At 35.6% G+C, this 21,625-nt stretch overlaps 1 protein-coding gene across 7 annotated transcripts in view; it reads right to left on the minus strand.

The window, feature by feature from the left end:
* ASPH (aspartate beta-hydroxylase) overlaps nucleotides 1–21,625 on the minus strand; it is a 523,279-nt gene that overhangs the window by 162,784 nt on the left and 338,870 nt on the right. For 6 of the 7 annotated variants that reach the window (XM_069100008.1, XM_069100007.1, XM_069100009.1 and 3 more), the window contains 8 exons: nucleotides 19,313–19,441; nucleotides 16,372–16,413; nucleotides 16,101–16,157; nucleotides 15,396–15,452; nucleotides 14,922–14,954; nucleotides 9,598–9,639; nucleotides 7,163–7,198; nucleotides 5,983–6,027 (listed from right to left, as the gene is read on the minus strand). In XM_069100008.1, the coding sequence (XP_068956109.1) occupies nucleotides 5,983–6,027; nucleotides 7,163–7,198; nucleotides 9,598–9,639; nucleotides 14,922–14,954; nucleotides 15,396–15,452; nucleotides 16,101–16,157; nucleotides 16,372–16,413; nucleotides 19,313–19,441 (441 nt within the window). The remainder of the gene's footprint in view (nucleotides 1–5,982; nucleotides 6,028–7,162; nucleotides 7,199–9,597; nucleotides 9,640–14,921; nucleotides 14,955–15,395; nucleotides 15,453–16,100; nucleotides 16,158–16,371; nucleotides 16,414–19,312; nucleotides 19,442–21,625) is intronic. The other variant, XM_069100005.1, reaches the window with a different exon arrangement.

Consider the following 21,625-nt stretch of genomic DNA (forward strand, 5'->3'; position numbering starts at 1 on the left):
GAAATACAGAAACATGGATAATTATATTATACAATATTAAATTATCAACTATATATATATTACATATAAAGTAAATCACAGAATCATGAAAGCATCACTAAGTCTGAAGGAAAAGGTTGTTAAGTCATGGGTAGGGGTGGAAAGATCAAAGGAGGGCTTCAGAAGATGGCATTTGTTCTTCAAATAAAAATCAATTAACAAATCAATTAACCAATCAATCTGCAAGTATTTATTAAGTTCCTACTACATGCTAGGAACTGTGCTAGGTACTAGGGATACAAGTACAAAGAATGAAATAATCCTTTCTCATAAAGATGAAAATCATTACATATGAAAGCATATACAATATAAAGTTAATAGTCTCTCATATCCATTTTCCCCTACTTTTTAGCAGCAAATGCTCATTCAATGAGTGACCGAGGTAAACCTGAAGTCAGAGAAGAAAAGATAGTCCATGCACAAAATTTAGAAACCATTTCTCTGAAACATCTCTCACATCCGTCTCCTTTTCCCCATTTGCTGATTAAGAGCCTAGGAGGTCAGGCCCTCAGCCACTCTCCCCACTGGAATCCTGTAATAGCCTAAATTAGTTTCCCTGCCTCATATCTCTTCCCTCTCCAAATCATCTTTTGCATAATGTTAAAGTGATGCTCTTAAAACATAGGTCTAACCATATCATTTCCCTGATGAGTAAGAGTGAGTGGCACCCTATTGCCTCTAGAATAAAATACAAACTCTTCTCTTTGGTCTTCACAATCTGGTTCTGACCCATTTTACCAGCCTTATATACCATTCTTCTTCAAATCCTCAATGGTCCTGATCAACTGCTCTATTGTTATTCCTCACATGTGAGGAATTCCATCTCGATGCCAGCCCTCTTCAACTCCATCTTTAGGAATCCCTACTTTCCTTAAAGCCCAGTTCAGGTACCACTCCCTGCATGAAAAATTTCCTGATTATTTCAGTTACTAGTTCTTCATTTTACGGTCTGGCCAAATTACTAGCTATGGCAAATATAATTAATGTTCTATATAAAGTTAACACTTGAAAAATTCATTGTAATATATTATGAAAAATATGATAACTTATAAATAATGAAGGTCATATGTCTTCTTTTTTTCTCAAGAGTCCATATATACTAGATTTTGACACATCTTATTTTCAGAATTTCAAAAATAAGGCATGGATAAGGACTATACATTCTAATTCTCTAAAACACATTAAATGATAGCACAACTATCAGATATAATAAATTTTCTGAATTTTAGTTTTCCTTTTTCTTTTTAAATTGAGTGGTATATTTGCAAATGATTATGACATAAAAAGTTATCAATTAATTTTTAAAGTGTCACTTTGCATTGAAGATTCCTAGACTGAACTAACTAAAAATTCTAGCACAAAATTCTATTTTTTTTTTGTGAAAAAAGAATAATATGAAATCAGAACCAGCGCAAGGAATAATCACTGAACCAAAATTATACTATCTGAAAAGAGCATTACAGTAAGTTGAGCTTGTGACATGACAGAAAACCAAAACACATTTTGTGATAGAAAGTAAGAAAAATGGGGGGTGGCCAGGTAGCACAGTGAATAAGAGCACCGGCTCCAGTGTTGGGATGACCTGGGGATCGAATCCTGGGCTCAGACACTTAGCACCCACCCAGAAACACCTGGCTGTGTAACCTTGAGCAAGTTACTTAACCCCAATTGCTTAGAGGCAGCCAGGTGGCTCAGCAAGTAAGATCACTGGCTCCAGTGTCAGGATGACCTGGGGATCAAATCCAGGCTCTGATACTCAGCACCACACCCAGAAATAACTGGCCATGTAACCTTGAGCAAGTTACTTAACCCCGATTGCTTAAAAAAAAAAAATAAGAATGTAAGAAAAATGTAGAGAAAGGCTGTTGATAACAATTCCTACACACCCAAAAATATTATTTTCCTAACTGTAGGTAAGGACAGAAATCATCATACTCCAATGTCAACTTGCAAGTATAGTGGAAATCATCTCAAAAATAAAAGAATGCATTTGAAAACGAACTTAAAGCACTACTTAATTTATCCAAATTAGTGCCACCTTCATAAAAAGCAAAAGCAGGTAATATGTGAGGTAGGGTCTATACAGAATTTAAAAAAAATGTGGGTTCTTTTCTGCCTTCATAAAAGCAAAAGAAATATTGTCATTTTTCTAGATCCACTTTTTTTTTCAAAAAATAAGAATGTAAATAGAGAAATAAAGACAAAATAATGGTTTTAATACAAAAGATAAAAGAGAAAAAGGAAGAAAACTTAGCATAGATTTTCACAAAAAACTTAAATCACACAACTAAAGACCAACAAGCCTAAGAGAAAATTCACTTCATCAATTTTGTAGGAGGTCAGCTCTGACATCATTTAATATCAAGTATTTTATGATTTGGAGAGATCACAAAGAATAAGTAGCCTGCCCCAACACTTTTTGATAATTAAAGTACATGAACACTATCCTATGGCTCTTACTTAAACAGACTAATAGAACATGTTTGAAATAGTAAATTACAATGGAGAGCTTCTATTACTTCCACTTAGTTGATACAAAAATGTTTTTTTTTTTTTTTTAAGTTAGGGCATGTAATGGTAATGGGAATTTGAAGATCTTCCCTGCATGGAGCCTATGGTGGGAGGAATTAGTTGAATGGATGGAGCAGGAAGAGTAGAACAGAGCCCAGAGGAAGCTGAGAGTTAGAGCAGTTAGACTGGAGGGAGGAGAGGATGCAGCTATGTTTGTGAGTGTTTGTTTGTGGGAAGACTTTGGGTTGCTGTTATTTCGTGCAGTGATAACAAATATTAACTTCTTTGTTGCTATGATGAATTTGGTTTTCTGGTGTTGGGATCTGGCTTTCTGGTGTCTGGATTAATGTTCTGCTTCTTTCTTATATATGGAGATTGTTATATCTTGCTATTCAGAACTATACTGGCATATTTGTAGTCAACAGTGGTGCTATGAATATTGCCTTGGTGATACACTGGGGTGACAAGGATGGGATCTCAAGGTATCAGATCTCTATTTGGAAGCAGAAAGACTTTAGAGGAAGAAATAGATATCACCGGATGGGAGAATTTACCTTATTCTTCCCTAGCAAGGGAATGGGCTAAATGCACCAGACCTGTGAAAACTGGGAACCAAGGCTACAGAAGGGAGAACCTAGAGATTTAGAAAGATGCTTTCAAGGAATACCAATAAAACCAAGGAAAGAACTGGCAGGAGTGTGTAGAAGAGGCTGGGTTTTACTAATAGGTTACTGTATAATGCATAAAAGCAGAGACAAATTGCTACAGAAGCTCAAGATGGAAAGAAAGTTAGCTCATTTCCATGATGAACTTTCTCTCCTACAGTGTTCAGACTCTCCTTCAGAAGAGGAAGCTGGAGGATCTCATGTGGTAGGAGAACAAATTACTGTTTGGAAGTTGGCCGATTTGCACAACAATCTTTCCCTTCATTTAGCCAGAAAGAAACGGAAAAGCTAGCAAAAGGAAGAATGTACATGCGGACCTTTCACAGGTTGGGTATAGTTGCTGCAACTACAACTGCCAGAAGAATGTGTGGGAGAAAAAATGAAACAATGTTACATGAGGCTTCTCAGGCAGAAGTTCATCCCATACTAAGAAAAAAGCAGGCGAACCAGGGGGGAAACACCATGTTCAGGGAGATAATTGAGGATTTTACTCAATAAGAGGTCACTGATATATTAAGTTTATTCACCCAAAGAATGGGAGAATCGTTCATATCTTGGATGGTGAGAATCAGTGATAAGGGGATTGTAGGGGTATCGATAGATAATGTAGACTGCTTGAAATTTATAGGTATTAGAATTCTTTTGTACACCAAGCTTTTAGGGGATCATCATATGCTAAGAGATAACAATAGAATTAATCTGTTAGCTTTAGCTTCTGAGGGATGTAATAAAATGTATCCCACTGATTCTATGTGGCCTCGTGTAGACAGACCTTGGTATTCGCTTAGGGACTGTATGAAAAAGTTAAAAGAGGAGGTAATGAAGACGGCAATAATGACTAGAGATGCTGAGGCTTATCACAATACTTCCTCTTGCTTATAAGCACCTAATTCTGACTCTACTAATTGGAGAGATAGGGCACTCTCTTTTAAGAGGTGCTGGATAAAATTTCATAGTTAACTGACTTGGGGGAATTGGAAAAAAATAAATTTCCTCAAGAGAGCAGAGTAAATAGCCAGCAGATTCAAAGGCAGAATAACCTGGTAAGAAGAGAATTGTTTACTGCTTTACTGAGGGTGGGGGTAAATTTTGGAGGAATAGATGGCATTCCAACTAATGAACTATGCAAAAAGTACCAAGAAAAATGACTTAATATTAGACTAAGCAGGTAAGTAAGACCTGCCCCTACAGATCCTCCTGAAACCATGCATTCAAGTTCATCACACCTAAAGGGAAAATATGAAACTGGTCAGGCCCCAGCTCAGACTGAAGAAAGTAAATCTCTAGCCATTATGATGACCCCCCCAAACTACAAATTAGAAAACAGTAAACAACAATGAATGAGGCTATGATAGTGGGTTCATGGACTCCAGAAGCACAGCTGACCCTACATCTACCCTGATTCTGGTTATTGTCTATGTTTCTTTTTGGCTTTTTGTCTGTTAAACGTGTTTGCTAGATTTGTTTTCTTCAGGCTAAGTACCCTCCACCTACAGATGCCTGATTGCACAAGCTGGATGTCACCCTCGTCCATGACTGTGATGTACCAGTTCTGGACCTGGTGTTGACCAAGCTTTGGATGCCAGCTAAAGAACTGTCCTTTTGGGGTAGTGATAGTTCTATGTCCAATTTCAGCCGGAAGTAGCAATGAGAGAAGAGACCTTTACCCCTTACTTCAAGATTTTTAAACCCATTTGTTTGAGGGGGGAATGATGGGGTGCTTGTGCTCAAGCCACAACCTAACATATTGCTTTATATTCTTATTTTGTGTTATCCTTGTTATATCATTGTAAAGTTCTATCCATACTAGTTACCCCTAAAGTGCCACTGACCTATGTAAGGGACGTGAAAGACCTTAGGCCTGAATGTAATGGTAATGGAAATTTTGAAGATCTTCTCTGCCCCTTAATAGGTCGAATGTAATCACATGGAGCCTGTGGTGGCAGGAGTTTGCTGAATGACTGGAGCAGGAAGGGTAGAGCAGAGCCCAGACGAAGCTGAGAGTCAGAACAGTTAGTATGGCTGGAGAGAGAGGATGCAGGCAAGGAGACAGGTAGGCTTCTGAGTGTTTGTGGGAAGGTTTTGGGATAGTGATGCTCTCTGCAGTGTTATTGTGTGTAGATTTCTTTGTTGATATGATGAATTTGGTTTTCTGGTGTTGGGATTAGGCTTTCTGGTGTCTGAATAAATATTTTGCCTCTGTCTTCTATATGGAGAGTCTCATATTTTACAATTCAGAATTACGCCAGCATAATCACAGTTGCTGTCAGTGCTGCGAATATTGCACTGGTGCTACAAGGGCACCATAAGAATTGCTATTTTTCAGGGCGGCCAGGTAGCACAGCGAGTAAGAGCACCGGCTCCAGTGTCGGGATGACCTGGAGATCAAATCCCAGGCTCAGACACTTAGCACCCACCCAGAAACACCTGGCGGTGTAGCCTTGAGCAAGTTACTTAACCCCAATTGCTTAGGGGCAGCCAGGTGGCTCAGTGAGTAAGAGCACCAGCTCCAGTGTCGAGATGACCTGGGGATCAAATCTGGGCTCAGATACTCCTCACCACACCCAGAAATAATAATAACTGGCCGTGTAACCTTGAGCAAGTTACTCAACCCCAACTGCTTAAAAAAAAAGAATTGCTATTTTTCATAAACTTAGTTTTACAAGAATGATTTTTAGCTTCCCTTCTCCTAAACAGATTTTTAAATATGAGACATTTTTAATATAAATAGAAAGAAAATGAACTATATAATAATGATTTATCATACCTGATGGTATTTCATGCTGCTCTTCTACTGGGGATATATTTCCTTCTAAAATAAAAAAAATTAATTACACATGCTTAATTTGCATATGAAAAATTTGACTTTTAACACCATATATTATAAAAGTGACTTCAAAAAAAAAATCAAACCATAGTTATCAGAAAATATTTTATGGTAGTTTTAAGAAAATAAATTACTTATGATTAAATATTGGAATATTTTTAATTTCTCAATGTTATAATACTCTGCACTGAACAGGTAGTAAATTTTAACTCTATTTCACTAATCTCAAATCTTCACTCTAATGAAAAAACCAATAGGGCACAAGTCAGAAGACCTTTGATTTAACCCAAATTCTGTTTCTCACTAATTATATGTTGAAAGGTTATTTATTTCATCAACTTGTTTCCCATTTGTAATGTGAGAAAACTCATATTACATTTAGGATGAATGAAACATGCCATGGACACTAAATAGTCACTATGAATATTAATGAATTAAAATTATTAGTAAAATAATAATGACCATAGCTAAAAAAGCTTTCAAATTAACTTTAAAGACAATTCCTGAAAAAGACCAACAACGCACTATTTACATTTCTGCTTCTGAACAATGATACTCATTAATATTTTCTAGAACATATATAACCATAATAACTTGGTCTATTTTTACAGAGTTTCCTTCAAAATTCAGAACTGAATTTAGGACACACTGATAAATCAATCAAGTGGCTAATACTTATCTGACAATTTTCTTTACAAAATTACTTCTCAAAATGTTAAATTTAATTCCTATTCCAAATTACTATGAAAATTAGTTTATTCTAGCAGTGTTCTTTGTATGTAAATATCACATTTGACCTAAATATTAATAATTAGTATTCTACTCACTGGTCAGATCCTATTACATATCTGTCTCTCTAACTCTGTCTCTCCCAGTGTGTGTGTGTGTGTGCATGTGTGTGTGTGTGCGTGTGTGTGTGCGTGCATACTTTTCTTTCCCTTTAAAAACTTTTTTTGCTTTTATGTTTTATGATACATACTTTATAAAATGCCTTAATAACATTTACTTTCACTTTTCAAATATCATGCCTCCATTTTCAGCACATTAAGAACTGAATCATCAATATAAAGGACTTAAGTTTCATTACAGAAAGAAAAAACAACTCTAGATATTAACTTACCCTCTAAACCCATGTTTAAATCTTCTACAGCAATGTCTAAAAATAAAAAAAAAACACAAAAATATTTAGTAACTGAACTCCTGAAGAGTTAGAAGTCTCCTAAGATATTCTCTTCTATTAAACTACCTTTAAAGTGCTTTCATTAATCTTTCTTTTGCCCTTCTAAATATTTTATAAGAAAGGTATAAAGGTTTACAGGGAGGACAAAAACCTGCTTCTTAAACTAGTATAGCCCAAGAGTAACAAAAAAGAAATTGCCATCGTTTTTGTTATACCTACAAAAGCCTTGTGATTACTAAAGCAATGAATATAAGTGGGATGGCTATGCAAAAGTACATGGTAGGAGGTATTTCCCATTTTGTTTTAGGTTATGAAAATCAGACCCCAATTCAAAGTCCAACAATAGAAATCAATCCTCTGAAGTGCCTGTGAATATCTATTCCCACTTCCTTCTTCTTTAGATGCAACACTGTATGGTATGGGGCAAAAGAGATTAATATCAGCACACCAGGACTGGAATTCTGGCTCTACCACTCAGCACTATGTGATTAAGTCACTGAACTGATCCAAGTCTCTGTTTCTTAAATCTATTAAAAATAGAGATAATAATACCTCTCTCACAGGACTCTTGTGAAGAAAGAACCATATAAACTAAGTACTAAGTACTGAATCACAGAATTTGAGTGTTGGAAGAAATCTCAGCAATATCTACTCCAATCCAAACATGAAAAGAGTTCCCACTATAAAATATCCAACAAGTGGCCATCAAGCCTTTGCTTGATCTCTAATGAGAGGGAACCCACCACCTTTTAAAGCAAGCCACTCCACTTTAGGATGGTTCTAATGGTTACAACATGATCCATTCAACCTAAATTTATCTATCTATTACTCTGGGTTCTGCCCTCTGGGGCCAAAGAAGACAAATCTCATCCCTTCTCCATGCAACCACATTTCAAATGCTTGCAGGCAGCTATTATATCTAGACTCAATGTGCCCCGATTCTTCAACTGACATTCACATTCACACAACAGGTACTCAAGGCCCTTCAGCACATGCATCGTCCTCCTCTGTACGCTAGCTTTTCAATGTTCTTAAACCATGGTGCCCAATATTCCAGAGGAGGTCTAACAAGGGCCAGGGTCTAATAGGGCACTATCACCTCCCAGTTCCTAGAAGCCATGTTTCTCTTAATGCAGCCAAAAACTTATTTTTTAGGCTGTTACATCCCACTGCTAACTCACACTGAGCTCACAATCCACTAAAATCCTCAGTTTTTCTGCTGTCTAACCATGCCTGTTTCATGCTGTACTTGTGAAGCCAGTGCTGCATATCCAAATATAAGACTTTACATTTATCCCTCATTTTCATTGTCTTTGAATTGACCCAATGATCTATCTTGTCAAGATCTTTTTGAGAAGTTACTTTTAGCATGGGGGGATTAACCTTTTAAAAGTCAACTCTAGTATATTACCTATTTGAAACATTTTCTGATTCCTGTACCTATTAATGTCCTCTCACTCTTCAAATATTCCTAGAACGGAATGATCTTCTTATTGCTCTCTTCACTATCTATTTATACACTCACCTCTATACCTCTCGCAGCCATCTAATGAAATCTAGGCTCCTTAAAAGAGGTGCTTCCTCTGCACATCTACTGTCAAGCACAGTGTCTTAAAATAGCAGGAATTTAATAACCGTTTGTTGAGTTGAAGTGAAATGAGAAAATAACATGAGACTAGACCTAAACAGATGAAGATGAGGAAAAACATACTGGGTATAAGGAATAAACGATGTCAAAGACATGATCCCTAATATCATAAAGACATTTTTTTAAGTTGAAGTATAAATATTCAGACAGAAACATATACAATTTCTTAATAGTCCAAGCACTGTATGTTTCAAAATTGATTCCCCACTCCAACTGTTCTGAGAACTGAAAGTCATTGCAGACCACATACTGCTGCCCTGCCTGGTTTCACTTCCACACAATATACAGCTCCCAGGATAAATTCATCACTTCTAAACTTACCACCATGCTGCTAAATCATGCCCTGACTGATACCACCTCCCCTAGACTCCTTGCCCTCCCCACCCCAGCAATCTGAGGGCTCTTTCCAAAGCCTTCCTCTATAAAGGGCAAAAACTGAATTTTCAGTTCACTACACTTTGCATCTGCTGATCTGCATGGTTTTGACTCCATCATACAAGATGCCCCAAGTTGTCCTGTTACCTCCCCCTCCAATTCCTGTCTGCTTTTATACATTGTCTCCCCCATTAGACTATAAACTCCTTGAGGGCAGCTTCCTTTTATTAATCTTATCCTCAGCACTTGGCGCAGCATCTGACACATGGTGCTTAATAAATATTTGTTGGATTATGCTGTACTGTTAACTAAGTACAAACATTACATTAACTACAGGGAAGAAAGAATTTACCTGAAACAGCTTCTGTTCTTTCATTTTCTGGAGGTTCACTGACTATAAGGGAGAAAAAAATTCACATATCATCCAGTAATGGTAATGGTAATTTGAAGGTCTTCCCTGACTCTTGATAGGCTTAAGTGAATTTGAGGACCTTCCCTAATCTGAAAATATCCTCTGCCTCCTACTAGGCTGAATGTGGTCACATGGAGCCTGTGGGGGGAGGCTTGTTTTTCAGGAACACCCACACCTTGCCACTATGTAATTAGGTGGTGGGTCCTGAGGGTTGTGATGTTCTATGACCCTGGAGAAGGCTCTATGTACCCTTATGTGAGGTTTTACTTTGGGAAGAGTTGGGTGATTTGGCCAGATGAGACTCTGAGCAGCCATTGAGCCTCTCGGCTTTGAAAACCCAGATGTTGGTTCTTCTCTCTCTGGTAACTAGCTGTATGTATGTAATGGCTAGACAGCGAGAATCCCTGTCTGTTCAATTATGTTACTTTCTCTGTCTGTATTGTTGTCTGCTTGTAACTTCTGTTTGTATTCTCTAAAGTTCGGGATGCTGATTTTTTCCCCTGAACTAGGCAAATGATATATGCTTGATTAAACTAAGATTGTTAACCCTTTTTCAGTGGCTTTCCTTTAGAAAAGCAAATCAAAGAACCTGTGCTTGCTGCTACACATCCCTACAGTCTTCATTATAAAACTGTAAACTATAATATGGTACTGCATATAGTACATATTTCAGCTTAATGAACAACTGTGTACAGGGGCTGTTCTTACTCTAGAAAATGATAAGGCCAACAAGTAGATGATAAATCAGAGAAGCAGGAATACATAGGTTGACACTAGCTGTGTGACTTTGGTAAAGCATTTAACTTTTTATAAGTGCATTTCCTAATCTCTAAAACAAGAGGCTTGTACTTGTTGACCTCTTAAGTCTCTTGCAGTTCTAAATTTATGTTCTTATGATGTTGTTACTTTTAATCCAAAAGCATCCTTAATTTAAAGATAAAACAATTAATTATGCAGAAGAAAGATTAAAGATATTAGGACCCTTTAGCTTAAAGAATAGATGATGAAATAAACTGGTACCATTTTCAAGTATGGAGGGATTTTATTACAATCATCACATTGAAGGTAGAATAGAAATTAGATAACCTGATATGTGGACTGTTTATCTAGACTATATGGATAAATATAAAATTAAAAAAAAAATTTCAAATGGTTTCTTTTATATCAGAATGCATTTATCACTTTAGCTCCTCTGGGTACCCGTGATATTCTCTTGCCTTACTAAGGCTATATACATATATATAACTGCAGTGCTTTATTTTATTCTTATATCAAACCTAAACTACCAGGAGACTTGCTGACTCAGACCTTGCATAGAACAGGAGGGCTGGCACCAAGTGTGAATTCAGTCCATAATTTGGTTTGTTTTTTGCTAGGCAGTGAAATCAAGTGACTTGCCCAGGGTCACACAGTTACTAAGTGTCAAGTGTCTGAGGGAGCATTTGAACTCAGGTCCTTCTGACTCCAGGGCCAGTGCTCTATTCACTGCTCTACCTAGTTACCCCCACAAGTACTCACTGAACTAAATGCCTGGACAGAGCTTCTGCTCCCTGCATCTATTACCCTCGTTCCCCAATATATGCAGTGACAGTTGTAGAAGTTGACAGTCCTGCCTCTGCAATGATTTTCTGCTAACTCATCAGTGTTAGAATATGTGGTTTTCTAACAATTAATTCTTCCCCTATCCTATGGCAAGCAAAACTCCTACTGCCTCATCATCTTATCCTGAGTCAGTCACTATCTGCAGAAGCAAAAATTCTTTCCTTAACCTCTTTGCTATTTTATCCTCTTCTTCCTCAGCCCTATCTGTCCAAATCTGCTGCTCTCCCATTTCATTACACTATTTATAAACTGTACTTCATGGTTAGCAAGGCCCCTCTGGTCTTAACATTCCTTTATGTATCAGAATGTGTGATTCTGTTGCTGTAGCTCTCTTGGTTCCCCTTGGAAATCAGTGCAGTCTGGGTTACCTTTTCCAATCACTTAATCCATCTATACCACCAGTTAAGAATTTTTGTCACAGTCTCCACCAACATCCAGGCCAATACACTTCTTTTATCAAGGAGTTCAGTACTTATCTCACAGTATTCCTTCTCTCCCCCAACCCCTGCTCTTATCTTTGGAAACCTCATTATACATATTGATGGGTCCTCAAACACTGACTTCCCAGGTGATTTTACCTCCTACAACTCCCAATATCTTTACCCTATCAGTGCACTTCTCACCTGCACATAAGAATGTTAATAAATACCCTTCCTTCCCTGATCTCACCATCACCAATAACTTTTACCTTCAGGATCCAGAACTTTGCAATTCTTTTTAGGATCATATCTTATCTTTTTACCTTTTCCTCAGTCACCTAGCCACTTTATTTTCCCTACAACCTCCAGTCATTTTATCCTTCCCTTCTTTTCTAGTTGACTACATTTGCTCAAGCCTCACTTTTCTCCCTTTGTAAACTTTACCCTAAAAATAAGCAGTTGAAAGATGCCATTTTTCATCTTACCTCTGTATCACTTACTTTTTTATCTTACTGCCACTGATAGTTCATAAAACATCAAAACTAGGTGACTCGCAGTCATCTACTACCTCCACATATAAGGACAAGTTACTAAAGGAGAAAGGCACTAAACCATGTAGGATCCCTACAAATTTGGTTTTATTCATTGGGGATGGATTTTCTATCCCACTCCCCATAATCGCTATATCATTCTCTTCTAAATACTACCTCCAATCTCTTTTGGCAGAGGACCTTGTCTCTTAAATCACCTTAAAAAATAGAGGCATTCTCTAGTAATTTACCTCTTTCTCCCCTATTCTTCACTTCCAAAGCCATTCTATATCATCCCTTATTCTTCTCACTAATGTTTTAACCTCTAGAAAAATAGCTCTACTCCTGGACAAGACTAGCCTGTTTTCCAGAATCCTTAATCCCAACCCCCCCCTAACCTTCATCTTAGTTGACATTTCAATAATGTTTCTTTAACCTCTATCCACTGGTTTCCTTCTCCTGCTAACTCTAAACATATCCAAGCCTCTCTAATCCTTAAAAGCCCCTCACTTTACACTGCATCCACAATGTATCTTCTCTGTCTCTCTTCTCATTCACACCCAAAATTCTGGAACAAAAGCTATCTATACTCAATGCCTCTGGCTCACCTATAACTTGACAGTCTCTTAGAATCTGGTTTTCTGATAGCATCAATTCAATTGAAACTCTTCTAAGATGCCATTGGTATCTTCATTTGTTAAATCTGATGGTCTCGGGGCGGCTAGGTGGTGCAGTGAATACAGCACCGGCCCTGGAGTCATGAGGCCCTGAGTTCAAATGCAGTGTCACACACTTAACACAAAAACTTGCCATGTGACCTTGGGCAAGTCACTTAACCCCAATTGCCCTCCAACAAAAAGGCAAAAAATAAAATAAAATAAAAATCTGATGGTTTCTTCTCAGTCCTCATTTTTCTCAACTTCTCTGTACCTTTGGACACTTCTGACCCTCCTTCTTTCTAGAGAGTATTTTTCCCCCGGCTTTCTTACCATTGCACTATCTTTCTAATTGTGTGACTGTTCCTTCTCAGTTTCTTTTATTGATTCATAGATATAATCAATATATTCCAGACTTTTTTGGTTATTAATGATCTTCTCTCATGGTCCTTTAATATGGATAGATTTTCTTCTGTTTGCATAATAGTTATTGAAAAGTTAAGGTAGATCAGTGGTTTCCAATCTTTTTCATGTTAATGCCTAAGCCTATTGAGCTTCATGAATCAATAAAATGAGAAACTCATGAAGTAGAAAAGTTAAAAAAAAAGAAAAAGCTTATCTATTTCAAGCTAGAATATGTCTAAGAAATTAATATATCAAAAGTGCTTTTTGAGCAAGTCATTTCAAATCTCCAAAACTGTTTCTCCATCTATAAGAAAAAAATTAGAGCCAGATGATCTCTAAGGCCCTTTCCAATTTCAAATGCTATGATGCTTATAATATTGCAGATTTACGCTAGAAAGCTTTAAAATGTGAAAGAATTATTTAAGAAGAGAAATTAATTACACTCATGGTCAGACAAGTAGTAACAAAGGAAGGATTCAAAAGCTAGTCTGACTCTAGATGTGTTCTTTCTATTACACCAAGCAAAATCTTTAGTTCTTTTGATATTTGTCATTACTCAGAGCTTTACTTTTTCTTTTTAGATGGATGTCCAGGTTTTCCCCAATTCCAGGTAGTTGAATTTGACAGAATTCTAATGCTCAAGTACTACTTAATACATATGACTGCAAAAAGTATATACCTAAGAATAATTATATCACACACCATTTCTCTGTATCAGAAAAGAGAGATATTAATATAAAACTTTCTGTTTTTAAAAGTTTTAAAAAAAACTTTCTTTTTTTTAAAAGTTTACTGTACAGTGTTCTAGATTTAGTCAAAACCCAACTCTCAAAATAGATAAGTATTTTCCAAATTATGCTCTTTCAATATGAATAACAATAAGAAAAAATAGATTCAATGTCCTTTCAACATGCTAGGTGTGAGGGATAGAGAGATGCCAAAAAATATTTCACCTCATTTTTAAATCATTAAATATTAAGTAGCAAAAAAAATTACGACCAGAATTTTGAAGGTATAATAGGTTACTGAAAAGTAGTATGGCATAGTAAATAAAAAGTCAGCCTCAAAGCCAGGCAGATCTGGGTTCAAGATCTCCTTCTGTCACATTACTTAACCTCTCAGTGCTCTAGATCAGTGGCGTCAAACTCCAGTTGAAACAGGGGCCAGTAAACTGCATTTTGTTTTAAAATGTAATGTTATCTGTGTTTATTTTGTTAAATATTCCCCAATTACATTTTGATCTGGTTCAGGCCACACTGGGAGTGTGTGCATATACTGTTTGTTCTTTCTTTTCATCTTTTGTACTTTCATATTCCAAAGTTACATGCAAGTTTGGTGAATAAGTGAGAAAGTTAGTATTTTTAAATGCAGTTAATCAATATTCAATATATTGAAGCTTAATTGTTTGGACTGTGAAATCTTTAAGGTCCCTCATTTCAAGTCCTAGTTATATCATTTTTCTCATGGAGTAAACTGACTCTAGTGAAATCACAAACAAAATTTCCAAAAAAAAATGTATTGGGACATAAAAAAGTTGAAATAATATGACTTTCCAGGAAAAAAAAGTTCATTTTTTATTGATAACTTCTGGTAGTGGGTTAAAAATTTCAGTCTATAATTATTATGTAAAATATAAAAAATAATTTTCACACCTTGCTCATCATAGTCTTGGTATGTTGTGTCTTCTATTAAAAAAAATAAACCAAAGAGAAGTATTTAGAAAATTAATTTAAAAGCAACAAAGACAGAAATTTAACTCACATTTATAAATATATACATTTAATCATTATAATCTACAGAGCTATAGTGTAGTCTTAAAGAACTTCTAATAAAATTGGATGATACAAGGCCTCTCAAATCAGCTCAATTTATAATACAAAGTAGTAACTGCCATGTTATTGTCTTTTCTTCATTAATGTTAAATCCTAAATTGACTACTGTGAAGTTTTGATGTTACTGGAAATCCAAATAATCATAAAGAAGGCAGCCCCAAAACTATTCTTAGAAGCTTTGAAAAAAATCATATAAGTACCATATCTCAAGTTAAGAGCCCTGGATGATCATTTAAAAATTGTACATTTGACTCCTTTCCAAGATTTCAAGACAAATTCTGTACTTTATCATACCTGTCTCATACTCTGGTATTGTATCTTTGACTCCTGGTTCTATAATCTCTTGGTAATCTATAAAGGAAAATAAAATGTATCTTTTTTAAATCTTCAAGAGAAGTTGCATATATTATTTAGTTTTTATATTTAAATAAATTGGAATTTATATTTAAATAATTTGGAATAAAGCTAAGAACCTAATAATAGTGTGAAAAACGACCAAGTTAAATATGCTCTCATTCCATTGTCCTATAATAACCTACCAAAATCTTATTAGTAGAGCAAATGCACGTTTTCATTTAGACAGGAAACAATTAGGATAAATCAGACTGGATATGTTGTCTCAACAATAAAACAAAATTAAAAAGATCTTATCCAGTGTCCTACGTGTGTGTGTGTATACAGACAGTTTTGGGTTTTTTCACGTTATGGGGCAAATCAAAAGAACAGTTAAAAATATTTTGTACTTTTCCAGATATTTAACCCTTCTAATAAGTCTCCATTATTACACTGGAAAACTCAATAAATTATTCAACAGAAAAACACAAGAACTTGGTATCACATATTCTCTTGACCAATCAAGGTGGAAGATTCTTCCAAGTACCCAAGGCCAAAAAAGTTCTTCCCCAATCTTTTAGTCATGAGCCTGGATGAAAACTAAACTGCATGTGTGCATATACTGGAATTCATTTTCATGATTTAATATACCTGATGATCACAAACCTGGATTTTCCTGTTCGTACACAATCTCTTCCACATCCTTATTATATTCATTTGAATCTGAAAATTAGGAAATGACATTTTAAAAATTATCATTGAAAGTCATTCATAATCTGTAAGTTAACCTAAGACCATACATAATGTCTTAACAATTTTAGAGAGAAAAAACTTTACTGAAAAGAATAGATCCCACTTAAATCATAATACTCTTTCATGAAAAAATACTTTCTTCTTAGCATTAATCAGGAAAAAAATGTACTTTACAAAATCTCACCTGACTCAGGTCCTTCTGTCTGATAATATCTATCTTCAGTTTCTGAAAAATAAGATTTATGCTTTTAATGAATTTATTAGCTCCTATGTAATTTGAACCTAAGTCTACAAAAGTATGTTAATATTCAATATTTTTGACCTATTAAGCAATAATATAAAAGAAATGGTGAAAGTTTTTATTTCTACTATATTTTATATTTGAAAATATACTCTCAGTTGATTCTCACTAACAATCCTATGATCTAGGTAATGTAGGAATTATTGCCTTCTTTTTGTGATGAGAAATAGAATTTGAAAATTATATGGTTAATAACAAAGAACAGAACATAAATCTCCTCAAAGTCCTATTTCAATTTTCTCTTTCTATCACCTCACATTATCTCCTGCTTGCACCTTACCAACCTCAGATCAAGCATTAAGAATTGAAAAATATAGTCATGAAAAGAGGAATAAGAATGATTAGCAAGCAAAAATAGACAAATAGGGGCGGCTAGGTGGCGCAGTGAATAGAGCACTGGCCCTCGAGTCAGGAGGACCGGAGACAAATCCGACCTCAGACACTTAACACAAAAACTAGCCGTGTGACCTTGGGCAAGTCACTTAACCCCAAGTGCCCCCCCAAAAGCAAAATAAAAAAATGTTTAAAAAAATAGACAAATAACTTATGTAGTATTTCCTATTATGTGGATTCTATACTACAATAATGTCCCACAATTTTCCACATGTCATTCCATTCAACCCCACAGTTTCCTAATGGTTCCTACCAATACATCAAGTCTCAGCTTAAACATGACTTTCTTCATAAAGCCTTTCCTGATTTCCCATGTAGAGGTGATCTCTCCTTCAAAATGTAGAGCATATATAGTTGCATAAAATGAGATTAAGGCTGGAAAGACAGGACAGTGCAAATTTGTGGATGTTCTCAAATATTAAGTAAACATTTGGACTTTACTTAATAAAAAGTAAGGAACCACCAAAAATTTCTGAGCAGTGATATAGTCAGTACTATGCATAAGGAAAACAATATAGAGGATGGCTTATAATAGGGAGGATACAGAGAGGAAGATTTATTAGAAGACTACAATATTCTAGAACAAAGGATTTTATTATATTGTGTCATGGAAGTATGTTGATGCTTAATACCACCATGGTTTGTTGCCCACATTCAAAACTGAAGGAAATGTAAAATATTGGTCCTAGGTTAGTGAAAATTAAAAAGTAATACCTAATTTATAAAGATGCTTAAATTTTTATTTATAAGTTTAAAAAGTAAAAATAAATGTAATCTTCCTCCTATCTAAGTTCAGACCCCATTAAAATGTATCCACAGGAACCCCAGGTTTCAATACCCAGTCCAAAAGGCATGTAAGGAAGGCTTGTCCATACTGGGGTAGTGGCAGTAGGCAAAAAAAAGCAAACAAACAGATGAACGAAGAAAAGTCAGATGTAGAAAGTGAGGAAAAGGGAAGATCAGTGGTGGTGCTGACAGAAATCATTATGTCAGAAGGAAGATAAGGTTTAGGGGGTATACGTACACACACGTATGTACACACACACACACACATGTGATTATTATGAGCATGATACATTCAGTCACCAGTAAGTGGAGACTCCTAAATGCAGTTGAAGTTGTGGGCCTGGAGCTGAGGAGATATTAAGGGTTGCCTCCTTCTGAAATATCTTAGTTCTCAGTTCATACCTTTCTGATGGCACTCATAAAATTCTGCTTACTATTATAGATATTAATGAGCTTATTCTACCTCACCCTTCTAGATAAGCTTTTTTGTTTTTTTTCCAGGGGGGAAGGCAGGGCAATTGGGGTTAAGTGACTTGCCCACAGTCACATGGCTAGTAAGTGTTAAGTGTCTGAGGCCAAATTTGAACTCAGGTCCTCCTGACTACAGAGCCAGTGCTCTATTCACTAAGCCACCTAGAGATACTCCATAGATAAGCTCTTTAAGTTAAGGAATCAGACATAAATTCAGAAATAGATCAAAAGAATTTTTATAATTGAAAGGAGTCATATATTTTATCTAGTCTAAGGGCAACAAAGGTCAATGCCTTGCACATGATAAAAGCTTAAGTTGGTGGTCAAAACAAGCTGCCAAAAGCCCTTAAGTATCCAGAATAATTAACTTGTTGTCAGCTCTTGAATATTTGAATAGAATTTATCACAAACATAACTGTTTGCCACTGCCATACATTTCTTGCCCCTGCTTTCGTGATCATTGTAATATATATTATACTTATTATATGATAAATATTACACATATATTTCTATATATGCTTTTTAAAGTTATTTATGTATTTTTTTTTCTATTTGATGGCTTCCTACATGAGGGTTCTGGTTTGGTAGAATGTGAAAGTGACAAAAAGATACGACAATTCCTTCTGACTCAGTGTGGAAGAACATGACAGAAGGAGTAGCTAGCACTAGAAGGACTGGCAAGAAATGCTGGAGCTTTAGGAAAGAGTAAGGTTTTGTTTTTCCCCCCATGAATTTGAGAAGATAGAATGTGAAAAGAAAATAGCTAAGATAATAGGGAGTTTGTTTTGCTTTATTTTCTTTTGTTTTGCTTTTTAATGATAGGGAGAAGAAGGTTCCAGAGAGCAAAATGGAAAGGAAAGACAATGATAAGGAGGACTAGAAAGTGGCATCATTAAAATGGGAGTTCAGGAGAAAATAAAAGAGGAAGGTGGTATTTTCAGAGACTAGGACTCTGAATCCCAAAATCTGAGTTCCACAAAGCAAAACAAAATTTGCAAAAAATATGGGCTATGTAAAGGTATCTCCAGTTAAAGCTTACTTATTATTATCAATTATTATTACTTACTTATTATTATGTTTATTATTATGTAATTTATTGAAAGTAAATGAGATAATCATATTTTAAAAACTTGTTTCTGTGTTTTAGTGACTGCACCAGAAATACTATTTATACCTTCATGAAGTGTTTCTGTTTCCAAGTCTTCAAGTTTATCATCTAACTCATTTCTCATAGGAATTTCCTCTTCATCTTCTATTTGATGCTCTTCTACTGCTTCAACTGCCTCTACTTCCTTGTCATTTTCTATTTTAAATAAAACAAACAGGTTGTCAGCCTAAAATTGATGATCAAATACTATGGGTGTTCTCTGACATATCTACTTGTTGTGCATATAAACCTATATTAGTCAGCCATAAGAACTCCACTTCAATTGCTGCTGTCACTCTACAGGTGTTTTGCCATCCCTTCTCTTCTCTCCCCATTTCCCCTGACATTTCAGAGCCCATTACTACCTGGGAAAAATCGTCCTTAATCTCTCCTTCTCCATTTACTCCAATACTAATAAAGGTAAGAGTATGGTATGACAGGACATAGCCAAAGGGAAAGGTAGATAAAAGAGCAAGAACCAAGGAGAAAGAAAAATGAAAGTCTGTTTTGCTAATCAATGAAACCCATTACAACAATTAGCACCACAACCCTCTATATGCTCTTTGCTTCAACCTTTCTTGCAACAATCTGACTGGAGGAGCAAGAGAAAATGGGAAAGGGAACTCTGTGGCACAATGGCTCCTCACTAGCCTAGCATCTTTCTCCTCTAGATCACAAATTCCCTGGTCCTCCTCCCAATATTCCAGCTGTGCCATTCCTGATTGCCACTTTAATTCTCAGAACTCCAATGCTCCCTCATCCCAATAACTCCTCACTAAGGTCATGTGAGTCTTCATCTGTGGCTAAGAACTGGAAGACAGATACCCTCCTTCCAACAAGGAAATCAACTGGGAACTGTTAGCTCCCAATTTTGTTGCCTGAGGAAGGTATGATTCTGTGTCCCAGGCTGAAACTCTTAATGCATATCGCTACAGAAGCATTATTGTTTAAAGAAATTAAGTTTGATGGTATTAATAATGTTTTTCAGCACATAGACCTCCCTAGTGAGGAAGCCTCCTTCTACCAATGAAGGCTGGCAATTGCTACAAAATACATAATCTTAAAGGATTGACAAAGTGTTGTTTTTTTCTGGGGGAGTGGGGGTGGGGAATATATCCTTCTTTATCATACAAATGGAATGGATTACTTATATAACCAAGAGACTTTATGGCTACCTTATTGAAAAATTAATTACTAAATAAAAAGTAAAGCAGCTCTGACAGAAACTTTCAGAAAGAAATGTTTACTGCCTTGCTTATAAGCATTCAAGAGTCATCATAAAAAAAAAATCATCATCCACTCTTGTAACATTAACAAGACTCCATTTTGTCAGTTTCAATTTACCTTTTTTTCTATCTACTTGCACTGTATTTGCTAATGGAGTGTGAGGAAGAAAATTTCTGAATATGTCAAAGAAGCTATTTTAGGGTATTTTGTAAAGGCTTACTCAGAAGTCTGCAAAATTCTTCATCAGAGGTGGCACTTCTGAAAACATTGCACCTGGCCACATTTCCCACTCCCATTCCCCCAAATTCACTAAATGTTTATCTTAAAAGGAACAATATACAAAAATTATATTAAAAATAAAATCTTTGACATATTACTCTATATAGTGCTTACACACTGGATCAACTATCTTTTTTTTTCACATTTTAATCCACAGGATGGCTCCACATGGGTATTATTACAGAAAAGGTAACAATGGTTGGATAATGAAGAAAACCTTCTCTGATACTAATTCTAGTTCCTTTCAAGGAACTCTATAAGTATCTTATAAGAAAAAATTTTTTGTTAATCTCACTTCTAAAATTATCTATCTTTCACTTATGATACAAAAATAAGTCAGAGCCAGTCAAGATATGTTTATCTATACATTAGCTCAAATAAATTAACAATTGGTCCATATTGGTACTTTTGAATGTTCTAAGATAGTATAATTACCCAAACACCACAGACATTTTATAGTAATCCTCACCTATATGACATGAATTTAGTCATTGCCCTGCTTAAAATCAGAGCATGCTAGCATAAAATTTGGTAAGCATCACCAAAACAGACAAATTTTTGCAGCCTTGTATAAGCGTTCAGAAACTAGTTCTCTAAAACTAGGGGAGAAATTACATTTAAGAAGTTCTTTGAAAAAAATTGTACTTTATTTTTTTAACAGCTACATTTATGCATGTATATGTGTATACACACATATGTGTGTGTACATATATTTGTGTGAAGAGAGACTTCTACTACCACACCTGCCTTTGAAATGTCAAAGTCACCTACCAAAAATAAAAATCTAGACCTCAATGCCCTGAATTTTCTCAGAAAAATCTTTGGCTCTATCAA

This window comes from Petaurus breviceps, unplaced genomic scaffold (assembly GCF_028583685.1).
Source record: "Petaurus breviceps papuanus isolate PSGF00001 unplaced genomic scaffold, PetGlider_PUasm1.0 38, whole genome shotgun sequence".
Classification (NCBI taxonomy): Eukaryota; Metazoa; Chordata; class Mammalia; order Diprotodontia; family Petauridae; genus Petaurus; species Petaurus breviceps.